The sequence below is a fragment of the Leopardus geoffroyi genome, chromosome B2 (genome assembly GCF_018350155.1).
Source record: "Leopardus geoffroyi isolate Oge1 chromosome B2, O.geoffroyi_Oge1_pat1.0, whole genome shotgun sequence".
Classification (NCBI taxonomy): Eukaryota; Metazoa; Chordata; class Mammalia; order Carnivora; family Felidae; genus Leopardus; species Leopardus geoffroyi.
Window position 1 is genome coordinate 51309187 of NC_059332.1, and position 22125 is coordinate 51331311.

Consider the following 22125-nt stretch of genomic DNA (forward strand, 5'->3'; position numbering starts at 1 on the left):
GGAGAAGTTTAAGAAAAAGTAATCGCTGCCATTTAGAATTTTCTAGAAATGATTAATGGCCTCAACTGAGTGTTATTCTTTAACTACTAAACCAGATCAAAGACTGAGCATCTTATGTTGGTTATATTTCATTTGCTCATTTGGAAGGTGAGGTGGAAGAGTAAGGCTGTGAGGGTTTTGTTGGCACAAAATACAGTTTCATTTCCTAACATGTAGTTTCGATGCAAATGATGATGAACCAGAGTCCATGCCAGGTTGGCTGTGGTCAGGGTGGGAACGAGACTAGAAACCACCACACTTCATCTATGACTTCTAAGTGGTCAGGGCTGAGACAGACCAAACGTAGGCTTTTGTCTGAGCTACAAAGCAAATCACTCTCGATGTATAAAAATACATTTTTCCTTTACCAGTCCTCAAGCAGCTGAAACAGCTCTTCAATCATCTCATTTCGTTTTCTTGTTGTGTTTTGCTGAAGTGAGTCACCGTGAAAACTAACTAGAGGAAGAAACCACACACCCCAGTTATCACACAAAGGACACTACAAAACTGTCCACGTGGATCACTGACTGAGCTCTTACTGAATGCAGCTTTATTGGTAGTGATGAGGTTACAGACACCACATACATTTTAGTTTGTTGTTCCTTATATGGTACCAGAATGTTTTAAGCAAAGAATTTTTTTTTTTTTTTTTGCCAGAATTTGCTGACTAGATACAAAGTTGTTTTGAAAGGAGTATCTAAGACAAGCATTTCATCTCAAATTCTCTGGGAAGGAAATTTAAATGGTTTTTACCTTCTGAATGTGCTGGAGGGTAAATCTTTAATATTTTAGATTCTTTAGTTCTCATAATTACCATGAGAGGAGCATTGAGGAAATTTTGCTACAGTTTTCACTGATATGAAGAGACATACTGAAAAATAATTCCTTATAATGCTGCCTTGTGCTAGAAGACATATTCATCCGTGGCTGGGATGGGGATATAGCTCATTCAGAGAACATTTGTTCAGAAAAGAATTCAGAAGAATCATTCAGAGAAGATTACATAAACTTATTGCTTTGTAACTCAGGGAAAAAATTAAATGAAGTGATTTTAGTTTCTTTTATCTAGTGTCTTGGATAAATTCTGAAGGCATTTGGCCGAGATAACCAGCAAAAAATTGACCTTTTAACACTTACATATTTCCAGGGAAGCCTCTAGTTACATGCATATTTGTAAAATACACTTACTATAATTGCTGTGTTGCCTTAACCATAGAACCATTCAGTACATTTTCACTTCCTTCTTGCCTCAATTACACCTCTTCACTCGTAACACCCCACTACCGTCTAATTACTGTTTAGAATTATATTAATCTGTACCATCACTGACCTTCTATTCATAACCAGTCTTACAACAGAGAAAGTAAACACAAAACTCATTCAATGACACCGAAAGCAACTGGAGCATCAGGGACGACAGTGGCACGCTAACAACGGACAGACCACATGACAGTCTTGTTTCCTTGAGACTCGCACATCAGGTCTCTGGCCCATTCAGAAAAAGAAAGCTTCTTATTTCAGCCACTGGGTAACTTGCTATTGCTCTGATAGGTGGAACTGATGCTTTTATTTAGTCACAGGATGTTGGCATTACAAAAATAACACGTCCTTTTCTTTCAGAAAAATAAAAGGAGGTATAGGGTTGGATCCTGAGACCAGAAGTGTAATTGAATGCTTTAAACACATGGAAAATGAAGTGCTTTTCCAGTTGGGAAACATGGAGAAACCGTCGCGGTTCTAGGGGCAACTGCTTCAATGGCAGGGTTAAAGAGTACGTTTCGCTCGTGCGCAAAAAGTGACGCGCATTAGTTTGATTCTACATACTTTCGTGTCTTTCAGTTGTCAGTGAGGGATGTTTCAGGACACAGCACTTTCACCAACACTTAATGTTCCATGCTCCCTACCAATTTGTTATGTCAGAAATTCCAGGATCCTAAATTCATATTGGTCTTTATTTATGGACCTAACTGTTGAAACAGAAGGGAGAGCAGCAACTCCCCAGGAACCTGGTACGCCCAGACACGTGGGTTTTCTCAGTCTTCAAATAAACAACGTAGAAAATACATGACACGGTAATTTCAAATGATTTACCCAGCTCCAACATGTCTCCAATCTCATCTCTAAAAAGCCACTTCCGTGTCTGCACCAAGCTCTCATCAAGCTCTGATTGCTGAAAAATCCTCTAGTGTCAATCTCTCCTCATTCTTCCACGATAAAATGTTACAACTGATTGATTCTCATTTCATTCCAAGCCATAGGCCCTCCACTTCACTGAACTTCTAGGATCTCAACGGGAGACACTACTGGTGCACATCAGGAATTATGTCTATTTGCCCACTTATGACCTATAATCCATAAGAAATCACTTTTTTTTCCTCTCAAAATTTGTAATATACTACAGGCATCTCAACTGTACAAGAACATACATTTATATCAAACTAAAAGATGTTATAGTCACCCTCACACAGGCTTTGTGGGTTGTGGCCAAAATAATTTATTAAAAATGAAAAGTTTATTTTCCCAATGATGCTTCAAGGACAAGGGTTATCTGTGGTTTGTACAATGGTAACTTAAGGGGCTCAGTGACTTAACTTGCTCCATAAACTAGTTTCTTATACAGCTTTACTTTCTAGCCTGAACAGAGAGTCAAGGGAGCAGATACCTTTAGATTTGCTCCGTACGTGGAGAAGCTCTGAATGTTCTGTGTGGGGTGAGGAAACAGCCCAGTGTTTTTACATTAACAATGCCTTGTTCTCAACTTATAGTGTCGTGGGTTTTACCCAAGTGTTACCATTAAATACACAGAAACTGAACTTTTCATAAGGGGCAATGATATAAAATTGTTCCACAAAGTGTACTACATGAACCACTTTTCACAGTTCAAATAAAATATTTTAAATATAAATATTGTAACTCTAGCAATAACCTATCTACACAAGGTAGGAGAAATGGGATTAATGAGAACCCAGTTACATTTCCACGTATCCTGTGTTTAACCATTTAAATAGTTTTATTTTTCAAAACCTAATTGCACATAACCCATAACTGATAGGCCACTTCTCCAAAACAAAGAAACTATCAAAGAATAAAGTGATAAATTATAAGAAAGGAAAATATGTATCATTTACTACAATCATTCCCTTGCTCCAAAACTTGGCAAACATGTAATAAAATGATATCAAGTGGATACACCTTAATTTGCAAAGCTAATTTGGAGCAGATGAAGTGAAAACATATATAACAGAATGGGCATATATTATTTTGATATTTCCATGTGAGATAAATGTGTTAGATTTTTAATTAAGAAATCAAGAGGATTGCTGTGAAATGGAAAACAATGACATTTACCACCAGGATGTTATTGCCAAACCCAAGAATTCCAAACGTTCCCTTCATTCTCATCCATTTAAAAAAAAAAAAAAAAATGGGGGAAATCACATTACTGTTACCAGTTGTATAACCTTCGGGCTACATAAGCTTTAAGTTAATGATCCTTACAGCCATAGTTTTATTTGATGTTCTTTCTTGGGGCTTACATTGGGTCAAGTTTGCATCTCCGTGTAGTTTTTAGGGTCAGAGTAAGGCTCCCATCATACTTGCAATTCCTTTAATGGGGAGGAAGGTTGAAGTGCAAACACTTGTAGGAAAAATAACAAAATGATCTAAATTTACACCATAAACTAAATGACTAGTGGTTCTCTTCTTTGAGAGCAGTGTTTTTTGATAGCAACTACACTGGAGACTGAGGCACAGAGGAAAAAGACAACAAGGGATAAACCAAAGGTATCAATGTGACAGTTACAGGGAGGAATCCCTGTTACTTTCCAGTCAGACGTTGTTTTAAGCTTTATGACTTTGTCATGGGATGCCTTTCAATATTCTTTACTCAGCCACGTATAGAAAAAGAAACTGCATTTAAATATAGAATTAAGTCTTTATGGATATAGACGGATTTCCACTTTAAAATAAAAGCTATGAATGCTTTTAACTTCCTAAAGAAAAAGAGAAAGAGGAAGATAAACTTTTGTACATGAAACTGCTTACTCGAATAAGCTTCCCGTCTACTGAAGGGTAAAAGAAAATTCTCAGATGTGGGTGTAACCGCTATGCATGAAGGGAAAACGCCCTGGTGGAAGACTGCCTGCAATGAATTCGGCCTGCCACCCAACGGCCGGTGAAAGGAGTGGTTTCTTTTCTTTGTGGCTTACAGAAAAAAAAAAAAAAAAAAAAAAAAAGACCCAGAGGTAGATTAAGCCATACCCGGAATTTAAAACCACCAAGACATAGGCCTCGATATAGTTTAAGATACAATCACTGTAGTAAAGGTTATATATTTTCCTTTCCGCTAACTCAAAGGTTACCCACGAACGCCTATTTGTTCTTCCTGCGTCCCCGCATCTACCTGGGTTCAGATACTGACTGGCACGGAGGACACCGAGCTGGCTCGGGATTCCCGGGTCACGCTGTTGGGCATCGCGAGGGTGCAGCAGGACACGCCCACGGTGGCCTCCGGCAACTCGTCGTCCTCCATCCACTCGTTGAGCTCCGGGCTGAAGCACTGGATGCACTTCTTGTATTTCTTCTCGCCCTCGTTCCAGCCCCCCACGAGATACGCGCGGCCGTGCAGCGCCGAGGCTCCCGCCGTGCTCACGCCCACCAGCAGCGGCGCCGCGTAGCTCCATTGGCCAGTCGCGGGGCTGTAGCACTCCACGGTCAGCACGTCCACGCGCTCCCCGCGCGCGCCCAGCTGGCTACCCCCCATCACGTACACCCTGTCGCCCAGAGTGACCGCGCAGTGCCAGCCCCGCGGCGTGCTCAGGCCCGGCAGCTCCTGCCACGAGTCGCCGGCGGGGTCGTACGCGCACACCGAGCGCGAGTACGCGTTGCCGATGTACCCGCCGGTCACCAGCACCCGGCCGTCGGTGACCGCGCTGGCGTGGCAGCAGCGCGCCACCTCCAGGGGCGTCTTCGGCTGCCACTGATTGGTGGAGGGCACGTAGCATTCCAGCGAGGCCAGACTGCCTTCGGTATTGCGGCCGCCCACGGCGTAAAGGAGCCCGTTGAACACGCTCAGGCTGAAGTGCGTGCGCTTCTGGTTCATGCTGGCCAGGTGTATCCAGGTGTTGAAGCGGGGATCATATCTGAAAATGGCAGAGGAAGTGTGACAGCCTTGTTGGCGGCAGCTGGAGAACCCACGTGAGTCCACAAATGGAAATGTTGACACTTCCTGCAAGGAGGCTTCCCTACCAACAGAGCGCAGCCCCTCACCTGGAGGCTGGTGTTTCTGTGTCAGCCAGTAAAAGAGCGTGACACTTGGAAAAGGCAAGGTAGGCATTGGTGACTCCTCCTCCTCCCGTTTATAAAACCCGCTGTCACTTGGAGAAGTCCCCCAGAGCCCAACCTTCCAGTCCCTCTTCCTCCATACTCAAATATCCATCATGCGGAAGATTTATGCATGTAGGGGAGGCCGTGCAAACTGGGTATTTGTGGCAAGCAGAAAGGGAACACTGCCACATTGACGTCAATTCCACATATCTACAGACACCAGCCATCCCTCGCTCATTCTCACTGCTTAAGATAGGAGTTGGCTAGTTGGATTTCTCCATCTCTCACCAATACCTTCTCATTTACACACCTGTCCTGGCCATTGCAACAGTAAAGCTAAGTCACTCAACCAAGTCTTCTATCATCTGTTTAGAATGAGATCAATGGAACTCATATCCAAAAACATCAACAGATGCCTAATTTTTGATACCTTTCTATTTTCTAGCACCTCTGCGCAGGGAAGATTTTTTAGGTTAGAGGTATATTTTTTCAGTGTTTGATATTACAGTTATTATGCCACAAGGCATTGAAATCAATACTGCAAAAGCAGTGGCTAGAATCCTAATAAGAGTTATCAGCAGGAGGAAAATAAGCAGTCATAGAAAACCTGTTTCAACTGTTTACATAGTTCCAAAGTATTGTAAACACAGATTCTTTCCATTAGTTTGATGTTCCTTCGTTTTTGTCACATTTAACCTCCAAATCAAAGCTTAACCACTCTTATAAAGGACAAAAATCAGTTAATTGTTTGGATTCATTTAAATGACACACAGACTTATAATGAAATAAAGAATTTTTTTCATGATATGCTGTATAAATTTTCAGATCTTGCTCATTAGTTGTTTGACTTTGTACTTGTACCATGATAGAAGCATGACTTTCTGACATTTCAAATATATGAAAGTTGTTATAAATATACAAAAATAACATGGCATTTGAGTTCCATTTTCTGAAGGCTATATTATACTTTTACTGTTTCTACATGCATCAAAAATGTAGATATTTTCTAAGGTATTCAGTCCTCAAATAAATGTTTAAAATTAATTACCTGTCACGTGTTTAACGATCTCATTGTATCTGCCAATTATAAATCTGACAGTCATCAGTGACAGTCACTTAAAATAAATTTTGTATTATTGTGATCTTTCTTACCATCTAGTGTTAAAAACTACATTTGTACCTAGTTTGTTTTCAGAAAAACAATGTATTGGGAAGGGCGCCATACTATAAATGAGAAAATGTAAATTACTACTTACTAGTGGTATAACTTCTCTGGGTATCAGATTTCTCACATGTATAATCAGAATAACCACATCTTCCCAGCTCATTTCCTAGGCTTATTCAGAAATCTGGAGTGCACTATTTATATATGCATGTACTTCATGTAATGTGAACTGTTGTGTACACGTAATGTGGGATTATTGTTATTGATTTACTGAGCCAATGAACTAACAGAAATGACTAATTTACTTCTGTCAGGGAAACTGTCTTATATTAAACCATTTGAGTTTCTAATAAAGGATCAAATACCTGCAGAAATTGCTGACTGCGTGCTTGGCTTGATTTCTTGCATCATTCTGGTCTTCGCCACCGGCCACGTAAAGAAATCCGTCCATCACAGCCACACACTGATTAAAACTCTTGGCTGGCATTTCTGTAAGCTTGCTCCATCCATTTTCAGGGTCTCTGTACAAGATGTCTCTACTAAGGGACTTCTCAGTGAGGCCTGGACGTCCCCCAACAGTGACAAGGACTCGACAGCCCCCACGGATTCTCGTGCGCCTAGACTGCAATGTGTTTTGATGATATGGAAGTAAGTGGTAGTTCATAGCATCTACAAGAAGTTTGTGGCAGTCAGCATCTTGCATCATTCTTGGTACAGACTGAACATAGTTGACCAGGTCTTGTGCAGAGATGGTACCAAAGCGAATATTGCTCAAAAGATCTGCAGCATACCTCACTCTCTTTTGGTCAAATTCTAACCACTTCATTGCAATCTGGAATGCTACTATTTCAGAAGGCAACTGTAAGTCATCATCTATGAGAAGTTCATTAATTTGCTCAAAGGTAAGTTTCAAAAACTGATCTGATTCTGCAAATTCAAGGAAGTTATCCCGGATAAATTTTTGGGTTGCTGCTTTTGCATTTTTCAAAGAGTATGTTTCAGCAATGTTAGCAATGTACATGCAATTCTCAACACTCATCTCCCGTATCAGAAAATCACTGCACATCTTCACAAGGGTGTGGATCTGAAGATAAACAGCAGCAGAAATAATGCTTCCTATCGTGTACAAGGAGAGAGTCAGCTTTCCGGTATAGGCATATGCGATGACAGTAGCCAGGCCTAGTGGTGAGATATCATTGAGATCCACCCTTTGGGTAGATGGGTCTTTTTTTAGGATGTTGTAAAAGTATTCACTGCATGAAGCCATCACTGACTTGTGAACATCAAAAGATTTGGTTTTGGTGCCAATGACTAAGTCGCAAAGGAAGTTCTCCTGCCTCATTCTACTTAAGCCTTCCAAGAGATTGGGGCCATAAGAAGCATCTGTTAGTTCAGAAGAAATGCAGTTAAGGCCATTGCCTCCCTCTAGGAGCCCATTCAAAGCATTTAACTTGTTTAGGGGGCTATCTTCTACGATTATGGTCATCTCATTGATATCTCCTTTGTTCTTTTTGACAGTCTTCTTTTTGGGGGCCATGTTGGCAAACACACTGTCACAGGCAAGATTTTGCTACAAAAAAAAAAAAAAAAAAAAAAAAAAAAAAGAAAAGAAAGAAAAAGAAAGAAAGAGAAAGAAAGAAAGAAAGAAAGAAAAGAAAGAAAGGCATGGTTTTATTTTAACTGTGCATTGGGCTTTGAAATGTTACACTGAGAACCTTCTTTTTCATAATAGTTTTTTTAATAGCATAATGTAGATTAAACCTCAAAAATGGGCTTAAAGACTTACATTAAACCAGATGCACATTTTATGGACAGTTTGCTTCAGCATCAAGCACTGAAGACAATTCTGGAAAGATTTATATTATCAAATGAGACCTCTCAATACCTATACTGCCAAGTAATTTTATATAGCAGAAATGATCAAATATTCTCTGTTCTAGCTGTATAGTTTTATAGAATAGTAGTTACACATCACTTGAAGGGCTTAGTTTATTCTCACGAAAAAAATGAATTATAACTACTCTGAAGTTTTCCTCAATAAAATACTAAAATTCAGGAATCCATGTGAAATGTATATATACATTAGAATAAATGTGGAATTTAAAAATCAGTGGCTAAGGATTTGTAATGATACATTAGTTTAATTAATTTCTACTCTACCTAGTCACTAAAATAACTTCCAGATGGATGAAATCCCTAAGTCACACTCACACACACACATACACATACACACACACGCAATGTGTACAAAAAGTAGAGCAAAGTAGGTGTTTTTTTTTCTTTTTCTTTTTTAATTTTAGGGTAGGAAAGGCCCTCTTAAGCATAATCCCAAATCCAGAAGTCATAGGGGAAAAGACTGAAATGTCTGAATACAAAAAAAGGAAACTATAAAATAACACCAGCTATTTAAAAGGCAAGAAATTGATGTTTAAAAAATGTTTGTCACATTCTTTTTTTCAATGTTTATTTATTTATTTTTAGAGAGAGTGTGCACACAAGTCAGGGAGAGGCAGATAGAGAGGGAGAGAGAGAATCCCAAGTGGGCTTGATCTTAAGAACTGGGAGATCATGACCTGAACCAAAACAAAAAATTGGATGCTTAACCTCTGAGCCACCCAGGCACACCCCACCTTTTTAAAAATTGTAACACTCTTGACAGATAAGTTAATTAACATGATATTTAAAGAACTCCAACAATTAATTAACAATAAAAAAGTAATCCAATTAAAAATTATCAAAGACTATGACTAGGTAACTAGATTGTTCACAGAAAATACAAATAGTTGATCAATACATTTTTTAAAGCTAAACTAATTATAATTAGGGAACTGTCAACTGAAATACAGAAATCCTTTTTATTTATTTTTTTTGTGGATACATTTTGCTTATCAGATGGTTAAAATATTTTTAATCTTCATATATCAGATACTGGTGTGGTGCTCTCCACACATATTATTGATGGGAGTATGATTGATACAGTCTTTGCTTTGATGCTAAATCTAAATCTAGGAATGTGCCTCATAGAGTATTATCCTCATAAAGATATATTTATATGGATAGTATCCATTTTCCATTATCAATGTTATAAATATTTGAGCCAGTTTAAACCGATATGAAGTGGCTCTGAACCTTTCAGGTGATTTAAGCTTTAGTATTAAACAGACTTGAAATATACTAAGTTTAACAAATACATGCTTAGCCCTTAAAATATCATTAATTAAACTGTTTTAGACTTTTTAAAAATATTGAGCTTAGTCACCAGAAGATGTTATATTTGGACTTTTCATTGGGTTTTATTTACACCAGGATGGTAGTATTCACTTTTTTGGGAGATTACTGTTTTGTTTTTTTTTTAATTTTTAAGATTGCAAAATCAGTATTTATAAATCAACAACTCACTTTGGTAGATATTATTCCAGATAATTGGATAAGCTTATACAAACTTATATTTGCATATTTTTGAGCAGTGATGTGTTGATAAACCAGCTCTCTTAAAGGTGAAAAAGTCCTTCTTTGTAAGGTATGGATTTCTTTAGTGCAAATGCACTCATTGTGGCTGCTTTTAAGCTATCCACTGCTTAACAATCAGCTTGTCAAATTCCTGAAAATGTAACAGTTGGCTTTCAGAAGCCAGTACAAGTCAGCTCCAGCATACCACTATATGAGAACTTACATCAAAACACATTGATGCTGTATTATTCAGCAGTTTGTTTTTTCTCACCTACCATAAGTTATGTACTTACTTCCGTATCAGTACACACATGCATTCACATCATTCTAATAGTTGCATAGCATCCCATACTAAAGATGTATAAAACTTATGCAATTATTCTCCTACTGATGGGTATTTGGGTATTCAGGCATTTCATAGTTTTTTGAAGGCTCTGTGTGTGTGTGTGTGTGTGTGTGTGTGTGTCTTTTAAGTCTCACTGTTGAATTCATTCTGAAGGATAAAACTTGGCTTTGATCCTTCTTGAAAGGCCTTCAATTTAATTACTGGAATATATGTTAAGAATTCCATAACCTTTTTATTTTGTTTGTCCTTATTCCTTTGATGTAGAAGAATCATAGCAAGTACATGGGAAACAGAGAAGATCTATCTCTTTGCCAGGGCCTTTTGTCCTCCTCATTAAGTTCAGATTGTCATATTCATATTTATATTTGTTTACAAGACGGCAGCACATATGTCCTGCTTCATTCTTTCCTGCAAGCAATGCCAGATGCATCCTGACCTTGTGAAATAGATTTCCAAACCCGCATCAGTTTAGTCTTCAAATGCCTTTGACTTAGGTGGTTAGTGTCCTCTTGATGGATTTTTCTGGGGAAATGTAAAAATTTTGTTCAGCAAGTACTTATCAGACACCTACTGCTGTCTGGGCAGCACTGTGCTGGGAGTGATGGAGTAATACAATATGTAATTTATGTTAGACAGACAAGGCATACCAGTATAAAATGGCAACAAGTAACTAGGTAAATACAATAATTTTTTTAAAACATCAGTTTCTACCATCTGGAGTAGAAGCACCAATGTCTTTGGGAAAAGCCTGGTCTATTTTCTTGGAAGAGCCCCTTTGGTCAATTTTTTATTCCCATAAATGTTGGGCTTATAATCACTCATTATTTTGGAGGAAATCCTGAACTTGAAGAGTAGTATCAATGTTTTAGACCGAAAAGGTAAATATTCCGTTTATCTATCATTAAATGATTACAGTAGTCCCCTTTTTATCTGTGGTTTTGCTTTCCTCTCTTTCCATTACCCATGGTCAGCTGTGGTCCGGAGGCAGATGATGTCCTTCTGGACAGAAGACCAATAGTAGCCTAAATGCTACATCACAACGCCTATGTCATTCACCTCACTTCATCTTGTCACGTAAGCATTTTATCATCTCACAGCATCACAAGAAGGGTGAGTAAGGTACAGTAAGATATTTTAAGAGAGCGCACATTCACATAGCTTGGATTATAGTATGTTGTTATAGTTATTCTATTTTATTATTATTTAAAAAAAATTTTTTTTTCAACGTTTATTTATTTTTGGGACAGAGAGAGACAGAGCATGAACGGGGGAGGGGCAGAGAGAGAGGGAGACACAGAATCGGAAACAGGCTCCAGGCTCTGAGCCATCAGCCCAGAGCCCGACGCGGGGCTCGAACTCACGGACCGCGAGATCGTGACCTGGCTGAAGTCGGACGCTTAACCGACTGAGCCACCCAGGCGCCCCTATTCTATTTTATTATTATTGTTGTTAATCTCTTACTGCGCCTAATTTATAAACTTTATCCGAGGTATGTATGTATAGGAAAAAACATAGAGTGTGTGTATGTATATAGGCTTAAATATATATATATATATATATATATATATATGTATATATATATATATATATATATATATAAGCTTCAGTACTATTTGCAGTTTTAGGCATCACCAGGGGTCTTGGAAGATATCCCCTGTGGATAACGGGTGACTACTGTATTCATTGGTAGCATATAGGATATCTTAAATATCTTAAGATATTCAACAACTGATAAAACAGGGCGCCTACTAAATAGCATGGATTCACAGGCGCCTACTTAATAGCATGGATTCTGGAGCTGAGTTCCAGAGGCTTCCCTGGAGCACTCTGTGTAAGGCATCAGTTGCTGGATAACAGTGGGGCCCAGGGGCTTCTTGGAGAAGGCTGGAGGGGTGGGAGGGAATCAGGGGGAGGTCAGGGCAGCAAATATCCAGATATACAGAAGGATCAACTCCGTACGGAAGGATCTCACTATTTTAACAACTGGTATACCGTACTGAATCATTCTTGTCTCAGTGACAGGGTATAATCATGAGGTTTCTGAAGAAAAGAGAAAATCTAGCTTCAACAAAGCAGCAATTTTATGGGGCTCTGGAGACAAAAGGCCAGCAGGGAATTCCAAAGGAAAGGGTGACCAGTGGACCCTGGGAGCAATAATATATGATTGCCAGTTTTAAATCTTCCTTTTCTACATTGTTACTCTCCTATATCACACTTAATTGAGGAATCTCAAGTATCCTTAATAAAGTCTGATAAATTGCTGACTAGCTCCCTCTCTGCCTGTAGGAGTATCATCTGGTATTGTCGTGAACACCTCAGCCTCTACAGAAGGACTGCTTCAATTTAACAAGCAGCTCTAGGGGTGAGGGTGGGAAGCTGTGGATTGCGGGGGGGGGGGGGAGCAGGGGAAACTATCAAGTGACTGTAGGGAGTATAAAAAGCAGGATGTGGGGTGCCTGGGGGGCTCAGATCGTTAAGCCTCCAGCTCTTGATTTCTGCTCAGGTCATGATCTCACAGCTCCTGAGTTCAAGCCCTGCATTGGGCTCTGTGCTGACAGTGCGGACAGAGCCTGCATGGTATTCTCTGTCTCCCTCTCTCTCTCTGCCTCTCCTCTGCTTGTGCTCTCTCAGAGACTCAAAATAAATAAATAAACTTAAAAAAAATAAAGGCAGGGTGATTTTGTAGAGGAGTCAAGAGTTGGAAAAAAGAAATAGCATAGGATGAGTTCCCCTACCCTTGCAAAGTTTTGGGGTGGTTTTTTTGTGGGTTGTTTTGTTTTGCTGGTGGCTTTTTGCCTAAGAGCAGATTGCAACTGGCACTTCACGGGGCAGCTACACCTCCAACAGAAAGTATCGCTGCATTGAAGAACCAGAGGACAGTTTGTGGCAATCACATCCACTGCAAAGTGAGCTGGGAATTCTGGGAAAAAGAGATCCTCAAAGGGGAACTCAGTGGAAATTTAGATCTTCAGGAAGGAATGAAAAGTATCAGAAATGATAAATATCTGGATGCATATAAAAGACTTTTTTTCCCTCTAAACTTCTTTAAAATTCATACAACTCTTCAAAGCAAAATTGATAAATTGTCTTGCGGGGTTTCTAATATTTCTAGATGTAGCACATACAACAATTACAGCATAAAGGGTGGGGTGATGGTAAGTGAATCTATATGGTTGCAAGGTTACTACATTTTATGTGAAATGGTAAATATTAACTTCTGTAGCCTGTGAGAATTTAACTTTGCATATTGTAATCTCTAGAGTAGTGCTGTCCAATAGAAATGTAACATGAGTCACACATGCAATTAAAGAATTTCCAGTAGTGACATTAAAATATTAAAAAGAAACAAGTGAAATTAATTTTAATAATATGGTTTATTCAACCATATACATGGCAAAATATTATCATTTCACTATGTAATTGGTATAAAATTATTAATGTGATATTTTACATTCTTCATTCATCCCAAGTCTTCAAAATACAAGGTGTATTTTATACTTACAGTGCAGCTTATTTTGGACTAGCTACACTTAAAGTGCTTAATAGTCACATGTGACTGATGACCATGGTATTGGACAGCAAAGCCCTAGAATAACCACTTAAAGAATGCAGAGTACGGGGCGCCTGGGTGGCTCAGTTGATTAAGTGTCCGACTTTCGCTCATGATCTCACAGTTTGTGAGTTTGAGCCCTGCATTGGGCTCCCTGCTGTCAACATGAAGCCCACTTCAGATCCCCTGTACCCCCCTTTCTCTGCCCCTCCCCTGTTTGTACTCTCTCTCTCTCTCAAAAATAAATAAAAACATTAAAAAAAAAGAATGCCAAGTATAGCTGAAAGAGCAATAGATTAAATGGAATTCAAAAGAAGGCAGGGAAGTTGGAGCAGAGAGACAAAAATTAGAGGGGACAAAACCCCCACTAAGTAATTTAATGGTAAACCTAAATCCAATTATATTACTAATTATATTAAATGTCAGTGGGTAGAACATTATAGTTAACAGGCACAGATTCTCAGAACGGATAAGAAAAGCAAGAGTAAGACCCAAATATACGCTGTCTACAAGAGACTCACTATAAATATAAAGACACAGATAGGTAAAAAATACATGGGTACAAAAAGATTTACTATAGAAATAGTAGACATAAGAAGACTGGAGTGGATATGTTAATATCAGGTGAAATACATTTCAATAAAAAAACAATTACCATTGGTAAAGAAGGAATTTCATAATGATAAGAAGGTCAAATCATAATGAGAATATAACAAATATAAACATATATGTGCAAATAACAGACTTTCTTTTTATCTATTTTTAAAAAAACTTTTTTAACGTTTATTTATTTTTGAGACAGAGCGAGACAGAGCATGAATGGGGGAGGGTCAGAGAGAGAGAGAGGGAGACACAGAATCTGAAACAGGCTCCAGGCTCTGAGCTGTCAGCACAGAGCCCGACGCGGGGCTCGAACTCATGGACCGTGAGATCATGACCTGAGCCGAAGTCGGAGGCTTAACCGACTGAGCCACCCAGGCGCCCCAATAACAGACTTTCAAAGTTATGTGAAGCAAAACAAGTGACAAAATTAAAAGGAGAAATGGGCAATTCCTCAATTATACTTGAAAATATTAATAACTCCCAGACACTAACAGAACCACTAGGCAAAGAAATAAGTAAAGGTATAGATTACCTGAACAACATTATTAATCACCTTGACTTAACTGATATTTCTATGACATTACACCCAACAACTGCAGAATACAAATTCTCCTCAGGTGCACATGGTACTCTCACCAAGACAGATTAGACCCTATGCTGGACCCCAAAACATGTCTCAGTAAATTTAAAGGCACTGAAGCCATACGGAGGACATTCTCTGATCATACTGGAATTAAATTTAGAAATTAGTAACAATAATCTAGAAAAACCACCATTATTTGGAAATTAAACAGTATACTTCTAAATAATCCATGTGTCAAAGAAGAAGTCACAAGAGAAATTAGATAATATTTCAAACTAAATGATAATGAAATGTGATATAAATACAGCTCTGCTACTAATCCAAAGTAAGACTCACCATAGATTACCTAACCTCTTAGAGTCTCCACTGACTTGTCTTTAAAGTGAAGATGATAATAGTGCCTGCCTGCAAGGTTGCAAATGAAAACGTAATGAGAAATTAATGCCTATACAGCACTCAGCCGAGTATCTAGCAAAAAGTGAGCATTCAAAAAATTTCAATCATTTTCATAAAAATCAACAACATTGTGTTGTGGGTCTTTGGGAATAGGGAAGTAACTTGTTTAAGCCTTGAGGTGAAGCGAATCAGAGAAAGATGCCACATTATGGAAAAGCAATCATGAGGAGCAGGGGACAAGCATACACAGGGACCCAGAATGAGAAATGGCAAACAGCAACCTGGAAGCAGTGGGGTGTTTCTAGAAACTACGAACATTTCTAAGAATTTTTGAAAATCCTAGGGAGAGAAATGGAATTTGTGCAATTATGCAGTATGAGGAGCAGATTATTTTTATTTTGATATGAATGATAAAGGTAACCCTAGAAATTTAGAAGACTTGGGACATTTGGTTATCGGTTATGTAGCAACACAAAATTACATGAAACAGATTGAACCTGTAAGACTGGGCCTAAGGATTCAAATACAAGGCTTATTTTGGTGAAGTGGTGTTGGGATGGGAGGGTTTGCAGATAATAGGTTTTGCTGGTCCTGGTACAAAACAAAGGGTTTTTAAGAGGAGTGGGTGGGGGGGTGGGCGCAGAGAAGATCACTTAGTAGTAGAGGAAATGCCTCATGCTGAAGCAGGGAGGCATGACTCAGCATGGTACATGCAGACTCAGATGGCTGTCATGAGGGATAGGTGGGCAGGCATATTAGGCCAAAACATAAAGGTTGTTGGATTCTGGGAAGGGCCTGATCTCAATAAATTAGTATGTGATCAAGAAGGATTAAGAAATCTCCAGGAAGGGAGAAGATGACCTGAGGCCCTAGTGAAATCAGTAAGAGTTCTTCCAGGCTTCCGACTCTTATCTCCTGTTGCCACTTTTAATTTCCTTTATATATAGATATAGATATAGATATAGATATAGATATAGATATAGACATAGATATAGATATATACATATCTATCTTTCTATCTACCTAGATATATATGTACATGTATATGTACAGTTGACTCTTGGACTGAACTTCCACACAGGTTTTTTCAATAAATACATTGGAGGTTTTTTTGGAGATTTGCAATAATTGAAAACACTTGCAGACAAACCATATAATCTAGAAATAGTGAAAAAATTAAGAAAAAGTCTGGTACGTCATGAATGCATAAAATGTATGTAGTTACTAGTCTATTTTATCATCTTTATCATCTGCTACCATAAGATACACACAAACCTATTATAAACAATTTAAAATTTATGAAAACGTACACATACAAACACAGACCATGTGTGGCACCATTTGTAGTTGAGAGAAACGTAAACAAACATAAAGATGTAGAATTAAGTCATAACTGCATAAAATTAATTGCAATAATTTTGCAGCACCCTCCTGTTGCTACTGCAGTGAGCTCAAGAGTTGCAAATATTCTCTTAACACGCTGCGTGACCCTAATCACCTCTGCATAAACAGTCTGTCTCTCCAGGAAATTTTTTATGGCAGCAAAACGTGATGTCTTATGGTCCTTGTGATCAGTAGTTAAGTTTTGGGGGAGTCAAAAGCTATATGCAGATTTTTGAGTGTGCAGGGGTTTGGCTCCCCTAGCCCCCATGTTGCTCAAGGGTCAGCTGTTTATTATGTATATATAATTTTATTATTTAAATGATATTTTAAATAATATTAATCAGTTAAATTTAGTATAATTAATATTTTAAAAACATTTTATTTTTAAGTAATCTCTATACCCAACATGGGCTCAAAGCCACAACCCCAAGATCAAGAGTTGCGTGCTCTACCGACTGAGGCAGCCAGGTGCCCCTATTAATTAAAATTTTATTTTATTTTATTTTATTTTATTTTATTTTATTTTATTTTATTTTATTTATTTTTAAGACATGCTCTTTGTTGACATTTTTTAAATGTTTATTTTTGAAAGAGAGAGAGAGAGCGCAAGCAGGGGACGGGCAGAGAGAGAGGGAGACACAGAATCTGAAGTAGGTTCCAGGCTCTGAGCCATCAGCACAGAGTCTGACACAGGGCTCAAACTCACGAACCGCGAAATCATGACCTGAGCCGAAGTCGCACTCCTGACTGGCTGAGCCACCCAGGCATCACTTAATTAATATTCTAGGTAACATTTTAATATGTACATTTTTAAAATAAGAGAGGTCTTTTAGAGCCCTCAAAATCCAGGTAACTGGCTTCTTAAGCTCCCTCTAGGCGAGTTAGAGGGAGAGAAGTCGTCAGGAGACTATAAAAGACTACTGAAACCAGAGTTTGCCTTCAACTTCCTAGTGGCCATATTTTCCCAGACATGCTCACATATTCAATCATTCTGTACTAGAGATGCCACTACATCCTTTTTCTAGGTGTGCACCTTGGAGGTGAGGCTGTGTATCCACCTGGCCAGGTGTTCTTAGTGTGGGCTATGTTCCTCCAATAAGGACCCTAAAGACTCCTCACAGGACTCTGAGGGTCAGTCACTGCTCTGAAGCTGGGAAAAGTTCTGATGATGTCCTCTAGGCTGCAGAGATGTTCACGGGCTCCTGTATCCCAACAGATGCTTTTCCACTGGGCCTGCTCCTCTAATTCCTATTGGCCCTGCATGGGGCTCTGGCCACTGCTTTTCTCAATTCGAGGAGGATTACAGGTCAGTAAGAGTGGTAAGGGCAGCTACTCAGGGCCCTACTGCAGAGAAGACTAGCTTTCTCATTATGGCAGATCAAAACCCAAGAGGCTCCGTTCTCATCAGGCAGACAGACAAGCCTCCAACAAACTCTACAGATCCCTCACCCTGGGGCCTTGCTGGGGAGTACAGGCACAGGGATGTTATAGTGGGTGTATGTGTGCACACACACACATATACACTCACCGTGCCACGTGACCGACCATCATTCTTTCACAGTCACATTTAAATGAAGAGCAAGGACAGCTTGAAAGGAAGGGAGTTGTAAAAGGGCAGCCTAAGGAGCAGATGTGTGAAGGTAAAGTGGAACAATTTAATCCACTGCTATTTACTCATTCCGTCATGGCGCTGGGCTTCCAAGCTGACTGTACAACGAATGATCAGAAAGAACTGAATATTTACAAAATATATTACTCAGTCACTGCAAATGCAAATGCTCAGTCACTCAGGTCATATGCAAACATATATTCCGAAACAATTTGTACAGGAACTCTTTACTGTTTCTTCTACAATTATACAAATGTTCACTGTGTGCCCTGGGTCATACTGTAAGTGATGGCTGATGATGGTCACAGTGACAGCCCCACAACGTGGTTGTGAGGAACAGATGTTTTACAAATGAGTTGCATACATATGTTCATATGTAATCTAGAGTATAACCTAGAAATTAAACAATAAATTTTGAAAGCATTCTGCTTTCATTGATTCAATTATATATTAACTCACAGTTGGATGAGGGTTTTAATTACTGTTATTTTTTTTAAAGCTTTTTTCTCTTTTTTTAACTGAGTGAGTGTCTTGTGGTCAAGCTGCTGAGACATTGTCCAGGCTTCTTGGCAGGGCAATGACCACGGTTACCATAGAGGGAGGTTAGGAAGGCTTTGACTGGGGTCATGGTCTAGATGGTGAGAAGCACAGCCTTGCTGAGGTGTCCTAGGCTAGGAGAGTTTCAAGACTGTTTCTCTGTTGTTCTTAAAGCACAACAGGCTTGATTCTCCCTCCCTACCCAGGGGGGCTCTAGGAAGCTGTGGGCCTCCCCACCACCACTCCAGGATCAAAGAAAGGAAGAACCACACATGCTCCCTGAGACAGTTAGGACTTGCAGTTTTCACACAGCCCCTACCATAGTAGGACTCACTGGAAAGAGGAACTGGTCCAGTTAGTTACAGCAGAAGAGGTTGTGTAATGGGATGAACAGCTAAGTATAACGGAAGGCACTGCAAATCCTTTCCTTTCCCTTCTCTTTTTGGGTGAAAGACTGCACAGGGTGCAGAGGGTTATAGAAAGCTCTCTATACTTCCAAACTATCCCTTCATTCTGTGCAGAAACCCCAGACAATTCTCTTTTTCTGGTGATGGACACCATAGCCTCCCTCCTTCTGTCTCTGCTCTATCCAATATTACCCGGAGCAGCCTCTTGGGTCCCCTGGAAGGGCTGCCCATTAGAAACTAGGTAGAAGGGTACTAGAGATGCAATTCCACACTTTCCTCCCATTGTCCACCGCAGATCTTGGCTCTTGTGTCATTTCTATTACAATGGTGTCATGTATTCAACATCTGATGAACACATGGCAACAGTCATGTGAGCCATCACAGTTTTCATCATCTTTCATATTTGCCAAATTTAAGTACATTCATAAGTAATTCCTAACTATAAACCACCAAGCATGATTCTACACTATGTATTAAATGTAAACTGTTACCTCCATGTCTGTTCAAAATAATTATATAGCTAGCATTTATTAATTGAGACCTTACTGTGTGCTGAGCCCTGAGTTAAGTACTTGATGTGACTTTTTTTTTTTTTAATTTAAGCATCATTGAAATCCTAAAAGATAGGGTATTTATGTTCATTTTACCAATGAAGAAATTAAGGTTCAGAGAGAGTTTAAAAACGTATCAAGGTCACACAAGTATGTAGTGTGCAGTGGAGCACAGATTCAAACCAAGATTGAGTCCTGACCCCTATAATCACCTCTCTTAGACCCAGGGTAGGCTAAACTCTGTAGCAGGTTAAAAAGTTAGCTCTTTCCAGCATGGGAAGACACAGACTAAGTGAGGCAGAACCAAGGTTCTAAGGTAAAAATTTGGATACAGAGAACACGAAATGGAGTTATAAAAACTCCAAACACTAAAATAAAGGAAATGCCTTTTTGAATGTAAAATAAATTTGAGGAGGAACAGAGCCTGTGGATTTCTTAATCCTGTTACGGGTAGTAAAGATATAAAACTCTAATCGGTTGGGTAAGCCAAAAACAGAAATAGGTTCAAGGAGATCCTACAGGAATGTGTTGATCAGAGAATAAAGCACTTCCTTTTATTATGTGTTGGGATGAATACGAAATTATCAATTTTTGTTTAAAAACAAGTATTAATTCCATATGGTTTAACTTAGCTAGAGAATTGCGCCTGGCTTTTATGTGTAAAGGATACAGAAACCATACGCAGAGTTGATTGTAATTCCACTCACTAAGACCGCACACAGGATGCAAGGAACTAGTACTAAAATGTTTGGTTTTGGTTTTGTTGAAATCTCTTCTTAGACTTTTGTATGTATACGGGTTGTGGGACTGGTTGGAAATGTAATTATTCAGATTAATGTCTCTTTGGTTGTCACAGAACTGGAAATTGAGTTTTGGTGATCTTTTTGCTCTAACCATCTAATGGAAGTATGGCAAAACCTCAACCGAGTAGGAATTCACTTCAATCATCCATCAAATGAGGACATGTGTACCTCTCAGTTCTAAAAGTTTACAGAGAGTTAAGGTGAAACAGCTAGCTTTGGCTGCCACAATTGTCAAAGTCTGGTCCCATATCTTTTCTCCCCTCAGTATGGTTTTTCAGAACCCTACAATCAATTTTATCAGACACAGATAAACCAACTGGGACAGGAGATTTACAGATTTAGCAAATAAAAATACGAGATGTCCAGTTAAATTCGAATTTTAGATAAACCTTGAATCATATTTTAGAATAAGTATATCCCCTGAAATATTTGGGACATACTTATACAAAAAACTGGGTGGTTTATCTGAAATTCAAATGTACTTTGGGTATCCTGTATTTTATCTGGAAACCTTGCTCTGGCTAAGGTTTCAAGTGAGTCCGTGAATTCCATGAAAATTTCTGGAATGTTATGAAACATGTTACGCCTGTGTGTTTGTGTTTTTCTGTAGAGCGGGCTTAGAGATTTCATGAAATCTTCTGAAAAGGACCCGTAACCCAAAATAGACCCAGAACCATTGGGCTGAGAATGGTCAGACAAGAAATAGTCACAAAATTCTACTGTCTTCAAGGAGTGGGCAAGTCACTGTGAAAGAATTACACTGTGTCCCGGCCTGATACAGCTCTCAAATGAAAGTCTTCTAGAGCTGACTAGAGAAAAGAATTGTCACTTTATATTTAAGAACATTCTCTTTTCTGCTGCCCTCCACCCTTGCCTCCTGGGAGAGACTCCACATGGGGCAAGCTGAAAAGCCATGTGTGCTAAAGTGTCACTGTCACTCTCATGCCAGAATGAGCTGGGATCCCAGAATGTGTCCTTGCCAAAGGGGCGAATCAGCTGCGCCTTCTCCCTGTCCTGTCACATTCCTGTGGCTGCATCTGTCCGAGCTCATCAGGACTGACTCCTGGAATAGAAACACTCCAGCCTCTGCTGCTTGCCATTTTAAGTTAAGTTGGACTTGAGGGGGGGTTTTCCACTTTACCGTTTCATTTCTAACCTAAAACGTATGATCAGCATAGCCATATGTGTACATCGGGAACAAAAATTTGTCTTATGGTTCAGTCAACAATACTTTCTTTTCATAGGGGGAGTTTCTATCTTGCCAGTAGGAATATTTCTGGGAATTCAAAGAGTTTATCTGACTTTTGTGCTACCAACTGAGTTGAAACGGACTGTATTTCATCTAAATGGATCAGGTACTAAATGTTTACATGGTTCC

At 39.2% G+C, this 22125-nt stretch overlaps 1 protein-coding gene and 1 long non-coding RNA gene across 13 annotated transcripts in view; one reads left to right on the forward strand and one right to left on the reverse strand.

Annotated features, from left to right (window-relative positions):
• KLHL31 (kelch like family member 31) overlaps positions 1-22125 on the reverse strand; it is a 131146-nt gene that overhangs the window by 107847 nt on the left and 1174 nt on the right. For 11 of the 12 annotated variants that reach the window (XR_006717283.1, XR_006717278.1, XR_006717276.1 and 8 more), the window contains 2 exons: positions 6895-8099; positions 4442-5180 (listed from right to left, as the gene is read on the reverse strand). Coding sequence is in view for 1 of the 12 variants with exons in the window: in XM_045498553.1 (XP_045354509.1) it covers positions 4448-5180; positions 6895-8066 (1905 nt within the window). In the remaining 11 variants the exon portion in view is untranslated. Of the gene's footprint in view, positions 1-567; positions 5181-6894; positions 8100-22125 lie in introns of those variants that run through there. The other variant, XM_045498553.1, reaches the window with a different exon arrangement.
• LOC123608528 overlaps positions 21524-22125 on the forward strand; it is a 29781-nt gene continuing 29179 nt past the window's right edge. The window contains exon 1 of the long non-coding RNA XR_006717286.1: positions 21524-22102. This is a non-coding gene — a long non-coding RNA (uncharacterized LOC123608528). The remainder of the gene's footprint in view (positions 22103-22125) is intronic.